Source organism: Tiliqua scincoides, chromosome 1 (genome assembly GCF_035046505.1).
Source record: "Tiliqua scincoides isolate rTilSci1 chromosome 1, rTilSci1.hap2, whole genome shotgun sequence".
Classification (NCBI taxonomy): Eukaryota; Metazoa; Chordata; class Lepidosauria; order Squamata; family Scincidae; genus Tiliqua; species Tiliqua scincoides.
The window spans coordinates 130,695,732-130,720,799 of record NC_089821.1 but is presented as its reverse complement, the minus strand read 5'-3'; the positions used below and the strand labels follow the sequence as shown (position 1 = coordinate 130,720,799).

Below are 25,068 nucleotides of genomic sequence, written 5' to 3'. Positions count from 1 at the left end.
GATGGTGGAATGCCTCATCAAAGATAGGATCTCAAAACACATAGACGAACAGGCCTTGCTGAGGGAGAGTCAGCATGGCTTCTGTAAGGGTAAGTCTTGCCTCACGAACCTTTTAGAATTCTTTGAAAAGGTCAATAGGCATGTGGATGCGGGAGAACCCATAGACATTATATATCTGGACTTTCAGAAGGCGTTAGACACGGTCCCTCACCAAAGGCTACTGAAAAAACTCCACAGTCAGGGAATTAGAGGACAGGTCCTCTCATGGATTGAGAACTGGTTGAAGACCAGGAAACAGAGAGTGGATGTCAATGGGCAATTTTCACGATGGAGAGAAGTGAAAAGCGGTGTGCCCCAAGGATCTGCCCTGGGACCGGAGCTTTTCAACCTCTTCATAAATGACCTGGAGACAGGGTTGAGCAGTGAGATGGCCAAGTTTGCAGACGACACCAAACTTTTCCAAGTGGTGAAGACCAGAAGTGATTGTGAGGAGCTCCAGAAGGATCTCTCCAGACTGGCAGAATGGGCAGCAAAATGGCAGATGCGCTTCAATGTCAGTAAGTGTAAAGTCATGCACATTGGGGCAAAAAATCAAAACTTTAGATATAGGCTGATGGGTTCTGAGCTGTCTGTGAGAGATCAGGAGAGAGATCTTGGGGTGGTGGTGGACAGGTCGATGAAAGTGTCTACTCAATGTGCGGCGGCAGTGAAGAAGGCCAATTCTATGCTTGGGATCATTAGAAAAGCTATTGAGAACAAAACAGCTAATATTATAATGCCGTTGTACAAATCGATGGTAAGGCCACACCTGGAGTATTGCGTCCAGTTCTGGTCGCCGCATCTCAAAAAAGACATAGTGGAAATGGAAAAGGTGCAAAAAAGAGCGACTAAGATGATTACTGGGCTGGGGCACCTTCCTTATGAGGAAAGGCTATGGCATTTGGGCCTCTTCAGCCTAGAAAAGAGGTGCCTGAGGGGGGACATGATTGAGACATACAAAATTATACAGGGGATGGACAGAGTGGATAGGGAGATGCTCATTACACTCTCACATAACACCAGAACCAGGGGACATCCACTAAAATTGAGTGTTGGGAGAGTTAGAACAGACAAAAGAAAATATTTCTTTACTCAGCATGTGGCTGGTCTGGGGAACTCCTTGCCACAGGATGTGGTGACGGCATCTGGCCTGGACGCCTTTAAAAGGGGACTGGACAAGTTTCTGGAGGAAAAATCCATTATGGGTTACAAGCCATGATGTGTATGTGCAATCTCCTGATTTTAGAAATGGGCTATGTCAGAATGCCAGATGCAAGGGAGGGCACCAGGATGAGGTCTCTTGTTATCTGGTGTGCTCCCTGGGGCATTTGGTGGGCTGCTGTGAGATACAGGAAGCTGGACTAGATAGGCCTATGGACTGATCCAGTGGGGCTGTTCTTATTTTCTTAGGAACAGTCCTATTGCCCCTATCTGCATGAGGTGCAGGATGGCTTTGAGGGTCTGTGCATGCTTCAGAGAGCACTTGGATCTGTGCACGTGGGTGAACCGGTCTTGGGGGATGGCTTTGAGATCCAGAGCGTAGCCCATGTGCACGGTGTTCTGAACCCACTTGTCAGTGGTGATCTCATCCCATCTGTCGGCAAACAGTAGAAGCCTTCCTCTGATGGACCTGGACGAGGATGGTTGGGTGTCGTTGGGATTCGTGGCCCTTGTGGCTAAAGTGCTGAGGCAGCTGGGGGCCGGCTTGTAGAGTTGCCAGATGGGTCATTGTCCTCTGTAGAAACCTCTCGAGGGGGTTGGAAGAATGCTGCCTTGTGGGGCAAAATGACCAGTGTTGGAACCTATGGGAGGTCCCTGCGGGTCTGTCCCTGGTTGGTAAGACCTTTTTCTTCCCTTTGGACTTGACCAGCAGGGGGTCCAAGGCTTGGTCAAAGAGTTTGCCTCCCTGGAAGGGAACACTGAGGACTCTGGAATGAGAGGAAGCATCAACATCCCATTTGTGCAGACAGGTGCTGCACCTGGTAGTCACCCCAGCCATGGATCTGGCAGAGAATTGTAGGGAGCTCGCCATGGCATTAGCCACAAAGAACGTAAGAAGATTCCCACTGGATCAGGCCAAAGGCCCATCTAGTCCAGCTTCCTGTATTTCACAGTAGCCCACCAAATGCTTCAGGGACAACACAACAGACACAACCTGCATTCCAGTGCCCTCCCCTGCAACTGGCGATCAGACACAGCCTGCCTCGAAAACCAAGAGCTTGCACATATTTACTATGACTTGTGTCCCGTAATGAACATTTCCTCCAGAAATTTGTCCAATCACCTCTAAAGGCATCCAGGCAAGATGCCATTACTACTTCCCATGGCAAAAAGTTCTACAAATTACACACCTGGTAAAGAAATATTTTCTTCTGTCTGTTCTAACTCTCCCAACACTCAACTTTAGTGGAGGCCATTCTCCTGAGGTCAGAGCAGGCCTTGGAGGGAAGCAGGTGACTCTCAATGAACTCCTGCATCCACAGGGCCAGAGCTTGGGAGCAGAGGGAGGCGGCCATTGAGGTACATAGGGTGCAGGCCCTTCAGGTAGCTAACTTGACCCTCCTGTCAGATGGGTCCTTGGGGAGGCCATCACTGTCTGCAGGCAGGACTGAGGGGAACCCAGGGCTGCAACCGGGGCATCAACCAGAGGGAATTTAAGTCAGGCCATGTCCTCAGGCGGTACCCCATAGAATCTGGTGGAAGGCCTGCCGGAGTCCCGGCTCTTGGCTGAGTTGGCCCACTCCTTATCAATTAACTGCTTGAAGTAAGGAGGCAAGGGGAACCATGGAGACTCCTGTTGGTTGGGGAAGCCGGCCAAAGCCCCGCATTTAGACTTGGGGTCAACGCTCTTGGCTGATGCCTGATCTCTCTGCAACTCCAGAACCTCAAGTACCCCCAATAACATCTTGTGAAACTGCTCAGGGTAAAACAGATGGGAGCCCTACTGCCCTGGATCAAGCTCTTCTCCTGAGAGTTCTCCCTTCTCAATAGAGGTGGTGTCGGAAACCTCTTCCTCCAGATCCTGTTCTAGTGCACTCTGGGTGTGCTCGGAGGTAATGCTTTGGACGATGAAACCCGTGTTTCTTGGGGGTGCTTAAGTTGCCTCCTCATCCCTGGGCGGAGTGGTGGAAGGTTGAGGGGGTCTTCTGAGAGAAGGGAGGGCACCCCGACCTTCGGGAGAGATTCCATGGTAGTGGCTATGTTTGCGGACATGCCAGCCTCGACCATCTCTTTAATGGTGCTGGTGAGTTCCCCCCAGTCAAGAGTGCAGAGCTGGACGCAGGGCGGGCGCACTTCTGGGGCCTCTGAGTGGTCCACCGTGGATGATGCAGGGTGGGAGGGCCCATATGGCAGACTCACCGCCTGGCTGAGGGTGCTGGAGCTCCAGGGTGGTAAGGCTGTGGTTGCTCAGGGCACTGTACCACATGCTGCCTTCCAAGATGGCATGGAGCAGCTGTGGCAGAAGCAGGGTTGTTGTGCCTCGCCAGGTGACCTTATGCTTGCCCAGCCAGGAAGCAGCAGCCTGAGCCAACAGGCTGCAGCCTATGCTTGGCAGCCTGCTGGCAAAAACAGAGAAGAGCAATGGGACAGAGGTTGGAAGGCAAAAGGGATATGAGGTCCATGGATGCTCTCCTGGATCTATGTGTGGGAGTCTGTGGGAGCTGATCCAGACTCTACCTGCTTTGCCGAAAAGCAAGGTCAGTTCTGGGAAATCCAGGCAGCCCCTCTACTCAGGAAGGCTTTCACTTGATCTGCCTACCTGAGAGGAGCTACCCAGATGGAATGGCTGACCCTGGCATGGAGATCCCACCAAAGAATTTTACTTACCATTCTTGGGTAACAGGTCACCCACCCCACCACCACTGCATGCAGCACATGCTCAAGCAACACAGCTGCACAGCGAAAACTTGAGGACAGGATTGGGTTATTAGTAGTAATTTTACTGTACCTACCTGGTTTCCACAGCATTGCCATAATACCAATTACTTGTCTACACACACACACACACACACACACACACACACACACACACACACAGTACAAAGTTCATTGTGGTGAAGTGGCTAGAGGACACTGGTCATGAACATAAATTCAAATCTCACCCAGCCATGAAGTTGACTGAGTGACCTTGCTCCGGTCACCATCTCTCTCCCTCATAGCATTACGGGTATATAGGGAAATAACCCACATCCATTTAAACCTCCACAGTTGAAATGAAGAATGCTGTAATACAAATGTGAATGAACCACCACCACCACCTTTTCTGCACCTAGAAAACTGACATTTTTTATCCTTTGTGGAGGGAGTTTTTGGAATGGAGGAACATTCAATCATGTAAGCCTCCACCCACAGAAGTACAGCTCAGACACTCTTTCATCTGCTGTTTGTGACACAGAAAATATATGCCTTTCTCAAAAGACTTGTGTGGACTACAAGGGTTTTTTTTTTCTTTTAATTGCAATTTGGATAGTTTAGGTTTTGAAATTTGTATCTTCAAATCTCATTTTCAGGGGGCTGCCCATGACATTTCACATTTAAACTTGAAATTACAACCAAGCAGACAGAAGTAATGTAATAACAAAGGACTATTCATTATCATGGGAATTGCTTCTTGAAAATGATATGACATCCAAAGAACAGAGTGTTTTTGCAAATGATGCTACAAAGAGTAAGTGAATTTTCCACATTCCATAATGGCGTAAATACACATAAGATTTCAAAAAGTGTTTCTCTTGCACTTAATGTCACTCTAACAAAATTCAGCATCGATACACTGAAGAACTAAAATGTATTCTTGGTGAAGTTTGCCTTGTTGTAGCTTTTACAATTAAAGTATATTTGCCCAATTTATTATCTAATACAACCTACGCCCTTCTCTTCAGAATAACCTAACAACCAGCAAATGGAAACCTGTCTGCAACCCCAAAAGTCACCAGTTACCATTTCATGTGTAATTTCCTAACAAAAAGAACAATTTCCTTATAGAAAAATGTACATATATCATACTAAAAGCAGCACAACTGTTTTAGCTACCAAAGATTAACAAACTGGGGAGGGGGGCTGCATTGACTACCTGATTTTTACAGACAGCAGAAGAAACAGTTGTGTCCCATATGTTCCTCAAACTTGTTTCAAATTTGTGATAATGTTGTCTATGAGAGTGACACATGAAGGAACCTTAACAGAAAGAAGACAATCACATTTGGCCAAGAAATGACCTGCAATAATTTATAGTGAACAAAGAGAATGGGACAAAAAGGAAGGAGACTTTCCTTCCCACCCTTTATTTCTAACCCCCCCCCCCACGTGTCAAAGTCTAACAGTAGATTATTTTTATTTATCCAGAACATTCACACTTCAAATATCCCAGAACCAGCAACATTAACATAAAATTAAAAGGGTAGAGGCAAACTGTCCCTAATTAGATAATGATTTAGTCTGAGCATAACTTATTAATTCTGCTCAAAATTATATGTTAATTTCATGTCTACCAAGTTAATAATTCAAACAAGTGGGACCACCTCACTTAAGTAGATCAATGGATTAAAAGTTAGTTTGTTTCCAATAAGGTGATACTACTCTTGAACTGAATCTTTAATGAAACTGCCAGATGTTATCTAAATGACAGGAAAGCAACTTTACTGGAATTTCAAGCAGCAGAATTCCTACTTTAATATTTGGACTTGGTAGCCATTGTAGGCCTTTATATGAAAGTTGAACAATCAGGACTGTGAAAGCTGCATTTGAATGCAGTCACACAAAAGTCAAGTTGTTGCTGTCTCTGGTGATAGCAACTAAACTAAGTGGCTGAGATCGTGCTGTCAAAAGATAACTAGGCAAACATAACTAAAACATTACATAAAATCCATAGTCATAAACAAAACATGGACACACTTGCAGAAACAACTGGAAAACGGATTAGAACTGTGCTGGACGCTCGACCAGTCAAATCTAAGAATGAGAATGGATGAGAAGTTAGAAAAAAATTAAGTTGCATGCAATTCTTCATTATTGGTCCTGTCGCATCCAGCTTGAAGTGATGTATTACAATTGAGAATATACAAAGACATGCTATGAAAGCAGTAAAAAACACACACAAAGAAACTACTGATGCAGGAAAACAATGTGGCTTAAAGGGCACAACAGTGATGCTGAATGACTAAAAATGATCTCCTTTTAAAGACAACTCTCAATTAAGGAACAGTGTCAATCATATGGTTGCCATTAACACTGATACAGTGTAGAAAAGTTACAAACAGAAGTTACAAAGGGAAAGTCGATGAAAGTATTTCCATTGTCTTTGGCTGTGAAAACTGTTCTCCAACCAAGGCCATTGCACATATGCAACAGGAAAGTATGGCAGGATGAGACATTTTTGCTGTCACCAGGCATGCGGCTGAGAAAAAAGAGCAGAGCCAGCACCACTGCTGAAGGTCCTGGGACAAAGGCTGGACCCCCACCCTCCCTTTACCTGATGGTACACTGGTCTCTACCACTGCCATAGACACTGAGGGTTCAGGGGTTGAATTCATCAGATAGGTCTCAGAAGTGCATAGCTCTTGACCAGTATCCAACTGGACCAGCCCCAGTCATCACCACTGCTGGAAATAATTTCTGATCCGTAAGAGTAACATAGCATGATTTCTGAATGCACTGGTAACTTAACTCCATAAAGAAGGATACACTGACCAACGTTTTAATAATTCGAAATCAAGAAAATTTGTCTTCACTTTACAAAATTATACACAGAAAATCTATGAGGCATGAACTACAACAACCAGGTTTCAAAAAAGTTCAGCTGACATTAAAATTTTCCCTTGAAGTGTAATTTGCACCTTTATAACTATTAACTGTACACCCCTCATATCTGCAGTTTTTCCTTCTGCCAAAAATATAGGGAAATGGCAAGAGACGCCTTTGCTGTTTTGATAAAAATCCATTACATCTCACAGCTGAACAGTCAAATATGTTTTAATCAATTGTAGGTCATCAACTGTCATTTGTATTTTAAGCTCCTCTTCCAAGAATGGGAGGGATTTTTGTCAATCTATCAACCGCAGGGCCCTCTCAGTCCCACACACTCCTCTGGGGAGTTCTTCAGCCGTCTACAGTGGATTTTCAAATGGTGTGTAGTCGGATGCCATACCAAGGAAGCAGCAGGGGTTTCTGCAAACTTCCACACCCCTACACCAACATCAGTGGTGGATGGATTGTCTCCCTGAGATGTTTCTTTCTTTCCTCCCTCATCACTCAGAATGCAGCACAACATCATTAAAGAGTGTGTGTGCTTGCATGCAAGTGTGTTTGAAGTTAATTTTCCTTCTCTCCAAACATTAAGATGGATAAATGAAGACTCTTATAGTCCTTGTAAAAGCTGCTGAATGATGTACATACTACAGCTTCCATCACTTTCACTTTTTCTTTGGAGAAAATGAAAAAATTCAAAAAGCCGTTAACCATAAACATGTTTGCATACAGAGCAATGGAGGGGTAAGGGGAAGAATCTGCTGAAGTAAAGGGTGTGTTGTGGGGGGTGGAACATGAGAAGGAGGGAGAAGGGTGGCAACATGAGACCAAGATTCATCAAGCTCATGCACAGAAGTCACATTTTGGGAGTTCATGCTTCCTTTTGTATGTGTAATGGTGGAGAACTCAGAACCTCAAACTCACTTTCAACCTCCAAAACCTAGAGAATTTCAGTGGCATCTTTATATACCACTTCCCACCCATGGCACATTCAATTAATAAATGCTTTGCCTCTTACCAGAACTTGGCATGTGGTTCACTTTGGCTGGATTTAGCAACTCCACTGGCTGGTCCCTACCAGAAACTCCATCTGGGGGTGGGAAAATAAATCAACTGAATGTTAGTTCAATCAGACTGAAGTTAATCAAAGATTCTGGAGGAGTGATCAGTTGAAACATTAGATGGCACAAAGAACAGGCAATTGTACAAATATTTAATTCTAAAGAATAGTAACAGTATATAGGTGTGTGTCACTTTGCAATGTTCCAGCTTATGTTGGAATCGCAAAACCAACTACCACACATGATCACATGGTTGTCGGGGGCACACATCCCAACCCTCCAAAAGCAAGAGATGTAGATTTCCCCTCCCCTCTGGACGGTTGTCAAGCCTCCCAGAGGCAGCGCATGTCCGCACTCAGGTTCAGACTGAGGGAAATTGCGTCTCTTGCGCAATTTTGGTTTCTTCCATGAAACCGGAAGTCACGTGAAAGACACAATTTCCCTCAATCTGAGCTCTGCAGAGGCAGTAAGCAGATGCACACTGCCTCTGGGAAGCTCAGACGACCCTCTAGAGGGGAGGGGAGCGGAGCATCCCCTTCCCTGAGGAGGATCCAGATTGCGTCAAGCCCCGCTTGACGACAGGCTCCTGTCCTTAAGTGGTGCATGACTGTATTTGTTTTGTTTCACTTTTATTTGATGCTTTTCATGAAGGGTTCCTTTCTTTCATATGACTTATTGGCACATTGCACTTTGCATTTAATTTCTGAAGACTGCCGTGACTTATGGCTAATACAATAAAATGTTATCTTTCTTAGTGATGCCTAGAGTGTAGCTGTGTTAGTATGCAGCAGCACAAAGATTACTGTGGCACCTTAAAAACAATCATATTAATTTTCTAATGGATCAGGTTGGAAGCCATGTTATGAACAAGACCAGATTTATACTGCAATGACAGCAGAATAGAAACAATTTCAGCAAAGAGCATTAGAGCACAGAAAAAGAGGGAGAACTGGGAAGAAGGAAACAAGAAGATATTGCTGGACCTTCATGTACTATTTCATGAGTATATCTACCACACAAATATAGTATTCTGCTGTTTCTATTTGTTAGCACTACAAATCAATGCACAGTATATTTGACATACTGATATATATATAAAGCTCAACATTTAACTTAATAAATAACTTTATAAAACTCAACATTTAATTTAACAAATCTGAAAAAGTAGGATTGTGCTCTAGTTATGTATAGTTGACTGGCAACAAATAAAAAAAGATTTGATTATGTTGTCAGTAAATAAATTTTCTATTTATTGACCACAATGTGAGTTCTTGAATGGAAATAAGGAACCTGAACAAGCAGATTAAGAAAAAACTGACAATTGGGGAAGGGGAGGAATTGACGAATTAAACAAATGATTTAAAATGAATACACCTGAATTTCAAGAAAATCATATATTTAGAAGACTTGTTTCATATTGTATACACAGAAATTCATGTTGACAAAGCACTTCTGCTTAATTTTTCCTACATTCTCATGAATTTGCCTGTGAAACGAAAAACAGAACGGAACACGTTGTACAGTTTCTCAATCCCAATTTAATTACTTCAAATTCACAGACACCTGGAAGGCTGTTCAGTTTTTCCCTGCTCATAGAGAAGTACTTTATGATCAGGAACCAAGCATGTCAAAAATCTTTATCAACCATATAACAACAACAACAACAACAACTAGGTATTTATATACCGCCTTTCTGGTCATCGGATTACTCCTCTGACTTTATTCAAGGCGGTTTCCATAGGCAGGCATTTCTAAATCCCTCAAGGGGATTTTTACAATCATAGAGGTTCTCTCTTTCAAAAACCAACAACATTTCAGAATGGATCTTCCTGGTTTGGTCTCACTTCTGGCCTCTAGTTCTCCCACGCAGGCTGACAAGCAGCTCCATCTCTCACATGGAGGGCAGCCAAGATGCTTCTTGCTCACACCAAGAGCAGGTGGAATCACTCAGCTCAGCTTGTCAGCTGCTTCAAGGTCTCGCCATTCTCAGCTGTTCAGGGAGCTGCCGGTGTCCTCGAACTGGCGACCTTCTGATGTTATCTTTGGGCTAACCGAGGCTCTACCCTCTAGACCAGACCTCCTGCCCTGTGTCCATTATCTGTGTTTTATTTTAGGAAATTGTAACCTTGGGCATTTCATCTGAATTTCAAAATATAGCATATGACTATTTTAAATAAATCACTCTGTCTAAAGGAGTGGTTTCAAACACAATATTAATAAGATAGGAAACTAATAGATATTGGTTTCAAGATAAAAGCCACACCTTCAATTCAATTTACGGCCCACTGTTAAAGTTTCGTCATGTCCTTAGAGGGTAGTACTGTAGGCCAAATAATCTAAGATCTGCAATCTTCAATAAAACCCCTACAACTAAAAATGCTAAATCAATGGTTTCCAAACTATGGGTCAGGACCCAATTTTGGAGGGTTGCAAAACTGACAAGCAGATTGCAGACAAGGAAAATACACTGAGCCCTATGGAAACAGAAAAGGAGCAGTACCTGCATGTTTACTCACAAATCAGTAACCATGCCTCAGTCTACTTTGAAGGGCAGGCTGAAGGGAACACACTACCATGATGAAGACCCCAACAAACTCTCAAAAAGGTAGCCCCCTCCCCGCCACCAACAAGGAAAATGCATTGAGGTTTATGGAAAGTAAAACTGAGCCACACATGTGTTTACTCATGAGTAGATGACCAGCTATTAAACAGCCTGGTGAAGGGCACACAAGACCACCAGAATGGTCCCACTTTGATGAACATGGAGCTCAAACACTTCAGAAGGTGCCCCCCCCCACACCACTGTAAAAAGGATGAAAACAAAAGGCTTGAGCAATTGGTGAAAACTTTTTTAGTCTCCTAAAGACTAGGTGTCTAGTTTCATAAACCAAATAGAGCAGCCATTTTCAACCACTGTGCTGTGGCACACTGGTGTGCCATGAGTCATCCACAGGCATGCCACAGGAATTTGGTGGAAAGTCATTTATTAGTAGAGCCAATGGTGGATGTGAGTCTCCCACTGGTAGCATGGTGTGCCTTGTCAATTGTCAAAAATCTGATGGTGCACCTTGACAATTTTAGTGTCCTGTCCGTGTGCCGAGATGAAAAAGGTTGAAAATCGCTGTAATAGTGTCATTCTAAAAAAGGGGTCCTGGTGCTAATAAGTTTGGGAACCACTGTGCTAGATCAATAAGTCAATTCAAAAACTTCAATTGCCAGAGAATGTAGCTGGCAGTGTTTTGCTCATACTATAATTATATTGTGACAGCTGCAATTGTTGCCAATTCATTTCCAGGTCTAATTTAAAATGCCAGTTATGACCTTTAAAGTCCCATATGGCTTAGGACCATCTTAAGGTCCACTTGTGCCTGTATGATACTATTCATGTACACATTCTGCATTTTAGACTCTGGTCTGACACCTAATAGGAACATGAGAGCCAGGATAAGATAGTTAGAGAGAGAGCCAAGTTTGGCAATTGAACTTAGACCTGGAAGTTGGATTTAGACCTGGAATATCCAGGTAATTAAAGAAGTACAGTTAAAAATTAAAAATGTACAGTTACATTTGATACATGCTAAACAAGACCACTGGAAACAATGGAAAAGAAGCAGGTAATTTAAGGATGTTAAAGGGTATAACACTGACACAGTCCACAAAGGCAAGCAGCCACAACTGAAACAACTGCATGGAAGTTTCCCCAAAGAACCCATACTTTTGATGACTTCCCTAACAAACTGTATTTGTTATAGTTTAAAAACTGCCGGCAGCCAGTGAAGACTCACTCCCATGAATAGCTGAAATCAGGCAAATATGCACACTGGTTCCCCAAGTTACAACCCGCTACGTTGATGCTTTTGCACAGGCACAATGTCCCCTTTAGTCATGCTTTCGCATATGCAAGATAGTACTGGGCCAGCAGGAGTAGGATGTTTCCAGATACTGACCTCTGTACAGACCTCCAGAACATCCATTACATCAGTACCTACTGCCTTGAAAATTGAGCACAGAACACAGACAGTAGGATTTTCTGCCTAGAGCGGCATGAAAATCTTGCTTTGTTCATGTATATCAAAGCCTATATACTTCTTGTTCTCCATTTGATCTTCAACCCCTGCAGTTCACGCCTGTGCACCTTTCTGATCCCTCAGAAACACATAACATGACATAGTTTATCACATCTCACCAGCCTGATGCCTCTCCTCAAAACCTTCAGAGGCAAATACTTCAACACAATTACATACATTTATTACTATTAGATACAGCCAACCTAAAACAGTGTTTTAAAAGCTGTGGACAATTACAACAAAATAACTTGCATGTATGTTGATAATGCTATCACTATTTTGCTGGCAAGGAAATATTCTGGCTTTCAGGGCAGCAGTTGGATATGTATTAGCAGCAGTATATGCCATCTATTTGTGTGACAGAGAATGAGAAGCATCTCTCTGTCCCAAGGGGCTCACAATCTAAAACTGACACAAAAATTATAAATTGGGGTAGAACAAACAATATTGCCTTCACACAGGGCCTCCGAGAGGAATTGTATCGGGGGTACAAAGTTTTTTGGGGGTCCCTTTGCAAAGGAGGAGGAGTGAAACAGAGTGGGGGGAGGGTGGTGATGGGTGAGTAGAATGGGGGCAGGAAGGGGTGAAACAAGGTTGTGGGAGGGTGGAGACAGCTGGAAAAGTCTTTGGAGCCCAGGTCTACCCACCTGTGTGATACCAGTAGTGTCCCCTGCATCCCCAGTCATGGTAGTATATCCCTGCATCCCATATACGCAACACATCTGAATAAAAAGGAAAATGCCAGATCCTGGGAAATTTCTGGGCCCCCTCCTTTGGCTCCTGGGCCCCCCTTTTGACCCTGGGTCCGGATACAAATTACCCCCCTCTCCTAAGCCCTGCGTTCACATACGTGGGCTTGGCTACACCACAGTATGAATACAAGGTGATTGGACCCCAAGCTTCATGGAAAAGATTTAATTTTAGGAAATTTTTAAAATAAATGAGAAGAAGCACAGCAGAGGCATTCTGGGACACAATTCCAGGTACAAAGCGCAATAAGGGAGAAAAAGACATTTCTTACTGTGAATTCCTGTTCTCTTACTTGCACAGGAGATTCCAAAACAGCTAAGGTGGAGCCTCCCTGGGAAAGCAGGCACATCTAATCCAGAAGTAGTCTTACTACTGGGGGGGGAGGGGGTTCCCTGCTTGTTCAGATTGGTCTGAAACAGCTAAGGAATCCCTTAACCCCAACAGAATATAAACTGCCAAGGAAATCAGAACCTTTTTCTATGTCCCTAGGTTTCCATGGCCTGCAATAATCCAACAGTTTATCACATCCATGTAAGAAGACCATGATTGTATCAAAGGACTAAAATCCATGCTGTTAAAAACACAACATTTTGTTCTGTGACTCTTCCAGAACTTTGTCAGGGAAAGAAACCTTTAGGGGTCACATTGCTAGAGAGAAAGCCAGGAAGAACAGTTAAGATGCAGCACCCTCCAGGTGCTAAACGAGGAGTTAGGGCGCAATCCTAACCCCTTATGTCAGTGCTTTCCAGCACTGACATAAGGGCAATGCAGCTCTGAGGTAAGGGAACAAACATTCCCTTACTTTGAGGAGGCCTCCGTGAGTGATACCCAACTGCAGGATGCAGTGCATGTCCCATTGGCTGGAAAGCACTGACATAAGGGGTTAGGATTGCACCCTTAATTGCTTATCTGTAGAGTTCCATTTTGCTGACTGCATTCTTAAAGCAAACTCAGCCTAGTCACACTATTCCATCTCTCCTGGGAACATCTTCCTTAAAGAACTCTTTAGTGTGCGTTCTTTCTAGGACTGGAAGCCAGGTATTGCCGATATGTAGAGCCACTTCTCTTCTGTTGATATTTTGGGGATGTTTAAATATTTCTATTGCTTCTCTGTAAAGTCTTGGTAAATAATAACTATTATTAGAAAGATTAAAAACTGTCAAGTTTAAATCAATTTTTTTGGTTAGGTATGTGGATGATATTTTTGTAATTTGGGATCATGGAGACAGAGAATTGGAGAATTTTCTCAATCATCTTAACAAGATACACCTTATAGATAAATACTTTATTAACGGTCATCCGACCAGCTACTCACAAAACAGCACAACAAAATACACAAAATTAAAACCAACATCCCTTTACACATATATAAAATCATAAAATCATCGATTTATACTCTCAATTTTCTTTCTTATCAACTGTGCAGCATGGCAGAAACAGGCCACCCTGAACGATATATCAGAATTTACATCAGATAGCAGAAAAGCAAGTTGCTCCTCCACCTGCATCCCTGTTACAGCGCCAAAAATCAGGGAAATAAATTTAGATCGCAAATCATCATAATTTGGACATTGCAGAATAATGTGGGCAGTTGTTTCCACCACATTATAATGGCAGGGGCACAGTCTCTCTAAATAAGGATGCCTTGCATAACGTCCCAAAAGAACTGCTGATAAGAGTGCATTTAGTAAAAGCAATCCTGAATTTTGGAATAACGATATTATAAAAATATCTGGCAGGAGAAAGCATAAGAGCTTGATCCCCAAGAAAAACATATGCAGAAAGTCTGGCTCTCACAGATCTCATTTCAAGATCCACCAACCTCTGACGCAAAATTTCTTTTGCGTCTCCCGGGCTCATCATCGTTAAAGACTCGGGGAAAGATCGCAAAAATTAGTAGTCCAGGCACCTCTTTTCCCAAGAGCCTACAAAGGGATCCAAAAAGATCAAATGAGTAAAGTTATCCTGTCTCGAGAGAATCTTCAAGAAATAATGCAAGGCATTTAGCCACATCAACATCTCTATACTTGGGGTACCGGATTCCAGCCTAACAACAGTATTCGGCACACATCGGGGGACAAAATCAGTTGACGCAAAAATTTGGTCTGGATCACCTCTAAAGACCTGGTGTTTAAATATGGGGCGATCTCAGAACCATAAAGCAACTGAGCCCTAGTTTTAGCATTATGCAGCCTTAGAGCTGCAGGGAGAAATTTGGCGCCTTTGGATGAATAAAAACGATAAATGGCACCAGATGTTTTCTGTGCTGATTGACCGACAGTTTTTATGGGCCAAACTGCCACCTTGATAGTGAAAAATCACCCCCAGGTATTTTATTAATTTAACCTGCTCGATGGGTTTCCCATTTAGGAGCCATCGATGGGCCAAGATACACCTTATAGCTGTATCAGGTTCACAACAGAGAAAGTAAAAGATGGAAGTCTACCATTCCTGGACACCCTGATCAACAGAAAAGCCGATTTCACTCTAGGTTACCAAGTTTACAGAAAACCCACCCATACAGATCACTATTTACACAGTTGCTCCAACCAACAACCTAAACAAGAACGAGGGATCATCAACACTTTTATAAACAGAGCAGAGCTACTCTCAGAACCGCAACACCTGAAGAAAGAATTGTACTATGTCCAACAAGTTCTGTAACATAATGGGTATACCAGAAACGATTGCAACAATATTATGAGACAACATAGACGACATAAAAATGCTAAGGTGCCATCTGCATATACAGGTTGAGACTAATTATTCGTGTGAGTTCCGTTCCAAGCACTCACGTGGATGGCAAAAAACGCCCTAAAACAAATCAATTTAAAAAATAAAGTTACTTTGCCCCGGTGATCTAAAAACAGGCTTACTGACCTTTGTGATGTAAGATAAGAGTCATTAAGAAGACAATAAAAGCATCAAACAGTCCTCCTCCAAGCACTTCACTCAGCCCCTCCCTTCACCAATGCAAAGTGATCACCTTTTTTCACATGCTCAGGGGGAAGGGAGGGGTCGCCAGGAGAGAGTAGGATTGATGGATTGTCAACCAGCTGCTCCCCATTAAGGAGGCTATTGTTAAAGGACAGTTCAGTTTTTTAAACTGATTTTAAAGGGGTGCATTTTCCCTCTTCTCAAGGGATCAGCACATTCCTTCTCATTTGCAGGGGCCATTCATGTTGAGTCAAATCCGTGTAGAAAAAATCAGTGTATAAATAGGCTGGACCTGTAAAGACAATGTTATCAAAGGCACGACAAGATTAGTAATATTCTTCATAAAGCAAATTTTAGAACCATCTTCACGCTGATTACCAAAGTTCAGCAACTTCTTAGAAATCCCAAGGATAGGAGACAACAGTCAGACACCCCTGGCATGCAGAGAATACCCTGTGAATGTAATCGTGTCTACATAGGCACCACCAAATGTTCTATAAAATCAATCAGCAATAGCACAGCATGCACAGCACAGCATTTGGTTCAACAGGTCACCAAATTTCAAAGCAACGCAGGTTCTTTTCCTTGTTTCCCTGACAAAGTTCTGGAAAAGTCACAGAACAAAATGTTGGATTTTTAACAGTATGGTTTTTAATCCTTTGATACAATCATGATCTTCTTACCAGGATATGATAAACTGTTGCAGAAGCTTTTCTTGTTGGAAATATTGTATGATTACATTTGGAAATACTTTGAAACCCTAATGTTATATATGACAACTGCTGCAAGAATATTGTATGCTCAATACTAGAAAGTTCCATAGATACCTTCAATGGAAGAATGGTGGTTAAAGATATTGCCGAAATGGACAAACTCACAATGCTTCTTAGACAAATCAGTAAAAACTTTTGCGAACAACTTGAAACCATTCATGGACTTTCTGCCATGAAGGGGAAAATGGGTCAAATGAACTATGGATTTGATGAGTAGACAATGGATATATAATTTTTTTTCTTCTTTTCTTGCTGTTGAAAATGTACCTTAGAATAATTATCAGACCATTTAAGATGTGATACCTAACATGTTACATGATTTTGTAGAAAAACAAAGAAACAGACTGAGAACTCCACACCTGCCACAAAACTTTCAATGTTTTTTATTTTTATTTTCATTTATTTCTATTTTGTATTTCTAACTCACTGAGTTTGTATGTTTCAATCTTTGATCTTTATAAAACTATAATTAAAAAGAAATCAACTGCCAAGGAAAAACTGGTCAACATTACCAAACCTCACAGCAAAGAGAACAAAACACACCAAGAAAATAGAAAAAAGCTTCACCTTCTTTCCGCACATGTGAGACAAAGGCATAAGCTAGTGGTTCCCAAACTGTGCACTGTGGCAAACTTACAGGGGTGCTGACTCTTCCAGGCACCACCATCTTGGCCGGGCCAGGATACCGCGTGATCTCAGGGGGGTACTGGTGGCTGTGTTGTCCCACCTGTGGCACAGTGACCAGGGTAAGTTTGAGAACCACTATCATAAGCCTTAGGACAAAGCCACTTACAGAAGGGACACTCCCTCTTGGAATGATTAGATGAGGTGAAATGGAATGCGCTTCAAGAGTCTAAGAGAACAACACAGAGCCGCAAAATTGAGGGTCAGAAAAACGTTTCAGAGTTTATGGTGGTTTATATGAATTGGGTTGTTGATTCCAAAAATGGCATCTGTTTTGCCCTATCACATCCAGTTTCAACGATACAGCATAGTCTGGTGAATGGTTTAAGCAGCTTCCTTGTGAGGAAGCCACTGCATAGGCTTCCTCACAAAAAACGTTGCCTGAACCGTTCACTAACAACACTATGTCGTATCTCCAAAATTAGATGCAATAAGGCAAAACTGATGCCATCTTTGGAATCAACAAATGAAATGGAGCGAAGCGTTCCATTCTCAGAAATCTAACTCACTCCACTGGAATGAGATACTTCTGTGGATTTCCACTAAATCCAAGGTATGCTCAGACTTCAAAATTTTGATCCTGTTCATGTGGCAAAGAGAATGCATCACACTGCATTCTGCAACTATACTGGAGGAAGAGAGCAGTCTCGGAGCAACCAGGAAGAGGCAGCCGGCAGCTCAGAAGGCTACATGGAGCCTGGAAAATGCAGTGCTTTCCCTGTGCATCGGTTAAAAAAGCTATTTCTGCCTTCTCCTCTTCCTTTCACCTTAGATACTCGCCTATAAGTCGACCCCAACGATAACTCGAGGGCAGGTTTTGAGCCAACAATCATGGAATTTTCTGTGACCCTCGGATAAGTCGGGGGTTAAACAGCGAGTGTCTGACTATAGTTTTGTCTGATTTTACCCGAGGCCAGATCCTGAAAAATAACTTACCACTAATTGTTACCTAAGAACTGTAGTCTCTAATTTATTAAAAACATAGTAAAAGATCATAAGATACTTTTTTATTCTTTTTAAAATTCTGGTCTTCACCACCTTTTTTGTAAACACTATGTAAAACAGTGGTTCCTAACCTGGTATTCACGTACTCCAAGGGACACTCAACAGGACCTTTAGGGCTAATTGAAAATGAATGCAATAATGGCAGAAAATGGCAGGTCATGCTCTGGAATGCCTTGCAAGGACCAGCAAGGCAGGAAAGGAGGTAGCTAGTTGGCTGTGAAAGCCCCACCAATAGCTAGTTTTCGGTCAACAATTCATCTGTGAACCAGTGATTGAAAACCACCACAGTAAAAAAGCTGAAACATAATATGGAAAACGATCAATCACCCAGAATTTCTCAGCACACTTCTGGTGCAAAACAGTGCAAAGGCAGAGTCTTCTGTTCTTCAAACAGATGAAAAGAGAAAATATGTGATGACTACATGAAGTCTGGGTTTTCATAGAGAGGGGATGAGGGCTTGTATTAATTACAAACATTTTGCTAATATGAAGGGTACAATTTATGGAAATGGGCTGCAAGGGATATGCAAGTGAAAAAGCTTGGGAACCACTGCAGGAGATCCATGAATCAAATCCACCTTTAAGGTGGACATGAGGAGAACCATGAATCAAAGACACCTTTAAGGTGTCTGGTGTGTTAAGCCAAAAGCTCTACATACAACATACAACCCATAACACATAACTGAGAGTGTGCAATTCAATTCACAGCAGAGAGATGAGATATTCGCAACCCTTTTTACTCAGAAGTAGACCCACTGCTTTCCATGGGTGTTATTCTTAAGTGATGGTGCATTGAATTATAGCCTGGGACTTTGCTTCAAATGGAAAGGAGGATCCCATCCTGGTGTTGAAAAAAACAGATGCAAAACAGAACCAGGCTGCAAAATGGAACAGAGGAGAATAAAATGTTAACTTTGGCTGGAATTTCCCTGCAAAGTTACTATAGAAACTAATCTCTGCATTGCTTCTAATGACCCCCTTGAAGCAAGAAACTTTTCAGAGTTGAAATGCTCTGCCCTCTGATTGGCCAGGAGATAAGGTGAAGTGATAATTGGAGCTTTTTGGCAAAAATTTCACGTACTATACTATCCACGGTACTTTTTAATGGGTGCCCCCAGTACCCACAGATCCCCATTATCCGACGGGGGCCAGAACGCAACCCCCGCAGATATCAGGGTACACTTGTGTGTCCACAGCTTACCCCGATCTAACAAGCTAGTCACCCTGCCATTTTAGGAAATATGGTTTGTCTGGCAAGACTTGCTCTTAAGACAACCATGCTGGCTCTTGGCAGTCACCCCTCCCCCTTCTAAATGGTCAGACAAGGACTGTTTGATGATTTACTCCAATACCCTCCTAGGTGACAACATCAAGCTGACTGTTTGGTAGTTGCTTGATTTTTTTCCCCCTTTCTTGGCAATAGAAACCATGTTTGCTCGCCTCCAGTCTCCTGGCACTTCCCCAGTTCTCCATGAGTTCTCAAAGATTACTTGCAGAGGCTCAAGATAATGTCTGCCAGATTTGAGCACCCCAGGAATGCAGTTCATCCAGCCCTGCAGACTTAAATTCATTTAGAACAGGTAAATGATCCAAACCACAGACTTACCTATCTTAGGCTGTGGCTTCCTTACTCCCTCCTTTGTTCAATTCTCACTGAGGCAAAAGCAGTCTTACTTGCAGGGGAAGGCCGAAGAAAAGGAGGAATTGAGCAGTTCTGCCTTCTCTCCATCACTCATTTACATTTCACTATCTTCTTCGTGCAACAGGCTTAGAGTTTCTTCTCTTGCTCTAAACATAACCATAGAACCCTTTGTTTTTCCTCACTTCTCTCGTGAACATAAGTTCATTCTGAGCCTTCGTCCTCCTGACTCGCTCCCTATACCTAATAGCTATGCTTGTTTCCATCTTTGTCAATCAGCCCTCCTTCTACTCCCTACTTGTGTATCTCCTATGCACCTAATCCTCAGAAAGTTCCTTGTGGAGTTGCTCTTTAGGCACCTACCCTGCTCAGGATTAGTTTAGATTGTGCCTTCAAGATTACCCTTGTAAGAAACTCCCAACCATCCAGAACCATTGTCTCCTGGAAGGTTTCCTGACCACAGAATTTTACCCAATATTTCTCTCATCTTTCTTAAGTCAGCTTTCTAAAGTCAATGGTCCACATCCAACTTGACTCGACTTTCCCGTCTCTGTATCATAAATCCCAGGAGGTTATGATCACTCACTTTATGTAACTTTAGGTTATGTCTCCCCTTCACCAAAACCAGTTCAACCACTAGTGTAGATTAGGTCTAAGATAGCAAGTCCCTGGGTTCCTCCTCCTACTTTTTGGAACATTAAACTGGCAGCAAGTTGTTGGCAACCTTCAGTCTCGAGAGACCATGGTATCGCGCTCTGAAAGGTGGTTTTGGAACATCATCTAGTGTGGCTGAAAAGGCCAATTCGGGAGTGACAATCCCTTCCACAACGGGAGCAAGTGCAGTCTGACCCTGGTCTGTCTCCCTGGCTATGGGCCTTCCTTCTTTGCCTCTTAGCCTCAGACTGTTGGCCAAGTGTCTCTTCAAACTGGGAAAGGCCATGCTGCACAGCCTGCCTCCAAGCGGGCCGCTCAGAGGCCAGGGTTTCACATCAATAATTCAAGAAACTACTCTTGGAGGAATATGTTTGCCAACAGATATCCAGGTAGTTGGTTCCCTCTCTCTTTGGAAGTTTGGCCATTTGCTTTGGAAAGTCCAGGTCTTCCCTTTATAAGACTATCACAATTATTTCACTTCTTTCCCCTTTTATTATTACCCAAACACACTCATCTGGCCTTTCCATCTCACCTTCTTCATTGATTTCTTTGCAGATGTCAATTTCCTTAACAAAAGAACAGGCACTTCTTGAGGAGGGCACCCTGGATCCTGCAGGACTTCTGCACTGGCTCTTGTTAAGTAAAAATCCTCCCTTCCCACCACTGGCAGCAGTGCAATCCTGGAGATCACTTTGCTGCCTTCCCCTTTCCTCTGTCCCTTAAAGGGACAGGGTTAGAACTTCCCTGGCTGGGGCTTTGCAACATCCCTGTTTAAGAAGCCCTGGTGTAGAGACAATCTAAAGCAACATTTAGAAGCTCCATTTCAATTCTCCATTTTGTCCCTTGCACTGAAGTTTCCTGTCTCTGCAGTTTCAGAGGCCTCTATGTTACCCTTGTTCCCTTTTCAGCCTTCAGAATCAAGTCAACAATGGAGTCATCTCCCTTCCCCTGAGGCTTAAAGCCTTCCTGGTCAGGCTTGCAAGTTTCTTCTTGTATATGTTTTTCCCAGTCACCTTGAAGTGCAGTCCATCTCTAGTCAAGAGCCCAAAAGCATTCACCATGGTCAATGCTTCTTGTCAATACTATCCAGACAACCATTCATTCACTTCCAGTATTCAGCATCTCCTTCGAACGCCACAGCCCTCCACCAGAAATACTGACGAAACATCACCTACATACCAGAAACTCTCACCTTCCAGCCAAGATCCTCATAGTCCTTTATGATTTGCTCAAGGCCATGTCTGACAGTGTTTTTTCCAACATGAATAGGCAGAATGGGCAATAGTCATTGGGCTCAATAAGCCTGGGCAGGGTCTGACAGGTTCCCGATTTTCACGCCAGGGGGACAGCACACCTTTCAAGCTAACTTTTCAGGGGCAGCACACAGCAGAGATTCAGCAGTGAATCTCTGATCACACCACACTTCTTTCTCTTCACCCGGGACACAGTGGCAGTCCTTTCCTGTGATGGATGTCCCAGTACTGTTCTACACAAACCCAAGAGGGTATCCAGACACTAGCTGGAGGCTGCAACAGGAAAAATTCAAGTTTTTGTGTCACATGCACAGAAAATATTATTCATGTACGAGGACAATTTTCTAGACATGAGAGTACATCTGAAAAAAGTGCCTTATCAGTCAGGCTGGGAGATCAACTGTGCAAGGTCCTGAAAGAGTGACTTGCTGGGATTCTGTGGGGCTGATTAGTGGGAAACATAGGAAATTCCAAATGGAGGTATGATATTAGTTTCATGACATTGTGTCTACACATCTGCAGTGCAGTTAGACAAGGTTCACTTTTATTAGAATGATTACAAACTGGTGATGGAACAACATATGCTTCCAGATGACAAAATCTGAAATGAAACCCCAGAAATAATCCATCAGCTTGTGCCCAATAGTGGAATGTGACAGACTATATGTTTTCTCTGTCAGTGACCTCTGCTTAGATGTCCTACTGGCCAAAGTGCAACTATGCCACCCAATCCTTCAGACACACCTATGAACAAGAGCACCTCTCTCCAATCATAGTATTCACCAGTCATGTGTACCACCACTGAAAAATTGTTTTTAAAAAACATTCATGTCCTGTCTTAGACCCTCATGGATTGAAGTCTTCCAGGTACCATAAATAAAAACATATACCTATAATGTGGATGAAAAATGGGAGTTTAGACAAAAGAATTAAAGCTGATAGCTTTAATTGCACTTGCATTTCAAACTTCACTGTTCTCAATTCTAAAAACTTGATATACAACCATGATCCCTGAGAGTCATTTGCCATAAACCACTCTGCCACATTATCCTGCTTAATGGCATCACCTTTGGCCCTCCACAGGTGTCATAAATGCTATTAGGCCCACTGTATGAAACAAATTTGACACCCCTGGCTTAGTGTATGTATCATCAAATGCTATGATAGTCTGATAACCAGCAGGCATCACAGATCACTCTTCAGGGGGTGTGGTGACCTTGGTTGCTTTCAGAAGATCCATGGCCAGGTGTAGTAGTCACTGAGAAACAACAAGGGTTCTCTTAGTTGTCAACCATGCCAAGTAATGTGGTTGAAGACATTCTACGGTGCATTGTGCATTCCATGTGGCCTGGCTCAGGTGACTCAACAACATTAGGATGTTGCTCAAGTAAGAACAGATGGCAACATTACAAAGCCAGGCCACCAGGGTGATGAAAACTTAGAGAATACTCGGGGTATGGAAGACAGGCTGAATGGGAAAATCCAATACTGAAAGCGCTGTCCAGTGTGGGTAAACCAAATGAATTTTCTATGGGGTGGTCTTACCGAAACACAGAGATACGCCTCCAATAAGTCTAAAAAGTCTCCATGTTTAGAGACATCAGAATGGGCTGGAAGTGTACCTTCTGTATCCATTCTTCAGTCACTTGAAGTTCAGGATTATTTTGTATCTCCATTTTTCTTGGGAACTATAAAGTGGACTTTGAAGCCAGCCTGACACCACAGGTGTTCTATTTTAGATTGATTCAGACAATGTTTTGACATTGCGCCTGGCCCTCAGAGAATCTCTGAATCTGTTCCTCAGGATCCATAGCAGATCTAGTGTGTACCTTCCTCTGCTGATTCCAGAATCCAATGGTCCAAGTTCATGCACTTCCAGGTTAAGACAACTGCTGCAGGCTTCTCCCATGTGCACAGGCAGGGACCTTCCAGCACCATGAGGAATGCTGTTTCCAGCCTCCCCATGAACCCAGGAAGTGGTACACTGTTGCCCTTACTTGGGTTACAGTCAGCTGAGTTTTTAAGCTCCCAATACCTCCAACATTTACGAGTCTAAACATTTACAAGTCATTTACGAGACTCGTATTAGAGTCTAAAAGGTTCAAAAGGACTGAATTCCTCCTATCTTGTGGGCACAGATCCTTGATCTCTACAAGACTTGGTTCTAAAGATTCAAAAAGTCTGATGCCTTCAGATGGGACACCGATCAGGCCACCAGGCATTCCAGTGCACTACTATGTTATATGCCATAGCTCAGACAGCTAGTTGCATCATGTCCATGGAGCAGCCTACTAGGAAGGCAGCAGAGATGGAGATTTTGCATACTTCATCCTTGAGCTTTGTTGGCAGATTGGATTCTGCTACAGGGAGGCCCTGAGATCACAGACAGCCCTGTAAGGATGAAATTAGAGATCAATTTTTTCAAGGAAGAAGCATCTAATCTATTCTTTAGAGCCAGCTCAATGCATTTATCACACTGGTCCCTGAGTGAACCAGAATCCACTGGGATAATGGAAGACAAGTTAGAGACTGCCAGCAAAGCAACCACCAATGGAGTTTTTTATTTTCCCATTTGCATCAGAAGAAATGCATAGAACTTGAGACCAGTTTTGGAATGATTTGCCCCCAGACTGGCCAAGGTCATCCTCTCTCTAGAAGGTTTCTGAAAATATCCAGAATGAAAATCTCAGCTTGTTTCTCAGACACTGACAGATCATACTGGACCCCTTGTGTTTTGGAACCTATGAATATACTTGGTAGAAGAATAACACAGGAAAGTTTGGAAGTTATGTGCAAATTAACCAACTACATAAAGGTGTGGGTAAAAAAATTTACAGCCACAGCTAGTCTTCTATGCCATTTTAAGGATTAGCAAAAGTGCTCAGTTTTTTGCAACAAAGACAATTCAAGGCAGAATATGCATACTTTCACTGTTCAATATGCAAACGTTTTTATGTTATATACTACAAAATCTTTTATTATTGTATTATAATTTTTGTCTCCATTTTTACTGTATAATTCCTTTTTTCAGTTAAATAAATTATGTGAAACATCAGAGTAGCTCCTGAACCAAAGAGGATGAACACTTAACATTTGTGCATTTCTATTAATTGGGTAACATGCAGATAAGTAGCTTGTTTCATCAACTGCATAAGAAACCATAAGATGAAAGTATCTTTATAAAGACTGTACAAATGAAATTTTTGCATTATGACTCACATTTAGTCTAATCACCTAGAAGACCAACAGGACATTTCAAGTCTTAGAGATGTGCGTCTCATTCACTTGCATTTTTCAAGGTACAGCACTTGTGTTAGTGGTTGCCAAACTGTGACCAGCTCCCCAGGGAGCCATGGAAACCAGCCAGGGCAGCTATGGAATCCACATGGAAAAACCCCACTGTGCTATACAATGCATAGGATAGTAGCCCTAATGGGAAGCCGCAGCCAATGATCCAGG

General features: G+C 42.9%; 1 protein-coding gene across 3 annotated transcripts in view; it reads right to left on the bottom strand.

Annotated features, from left to right (window-relative positions):
• HDAC4 (histone deacetylase 4) overlaps nucleotides 1-25,068 on the bottom strand; it is a 183,269-nt gene that overhangs the window by 123,622 nt on the left and 34,579 nt on the right. For 2 of the 3 annotated variants that reach the window (XM_066628010.1, XM_066628098.1), the window contains exon 3: nucleotides 7,805-7,876. The exons of the other annotated variant lie outside the window; for it this stretch is intronic. In XM_066628010.1, coding sequence (XP_066484107.1) covers nucleotides 7,805-7,876 — 72 coding nt within the window. The remainder of the gene's footprint in view (nucleotides 1-7,804; nucleotides 7,877-25,068) is intronic. 3 annotated transcript variants of the gene reach the window in all.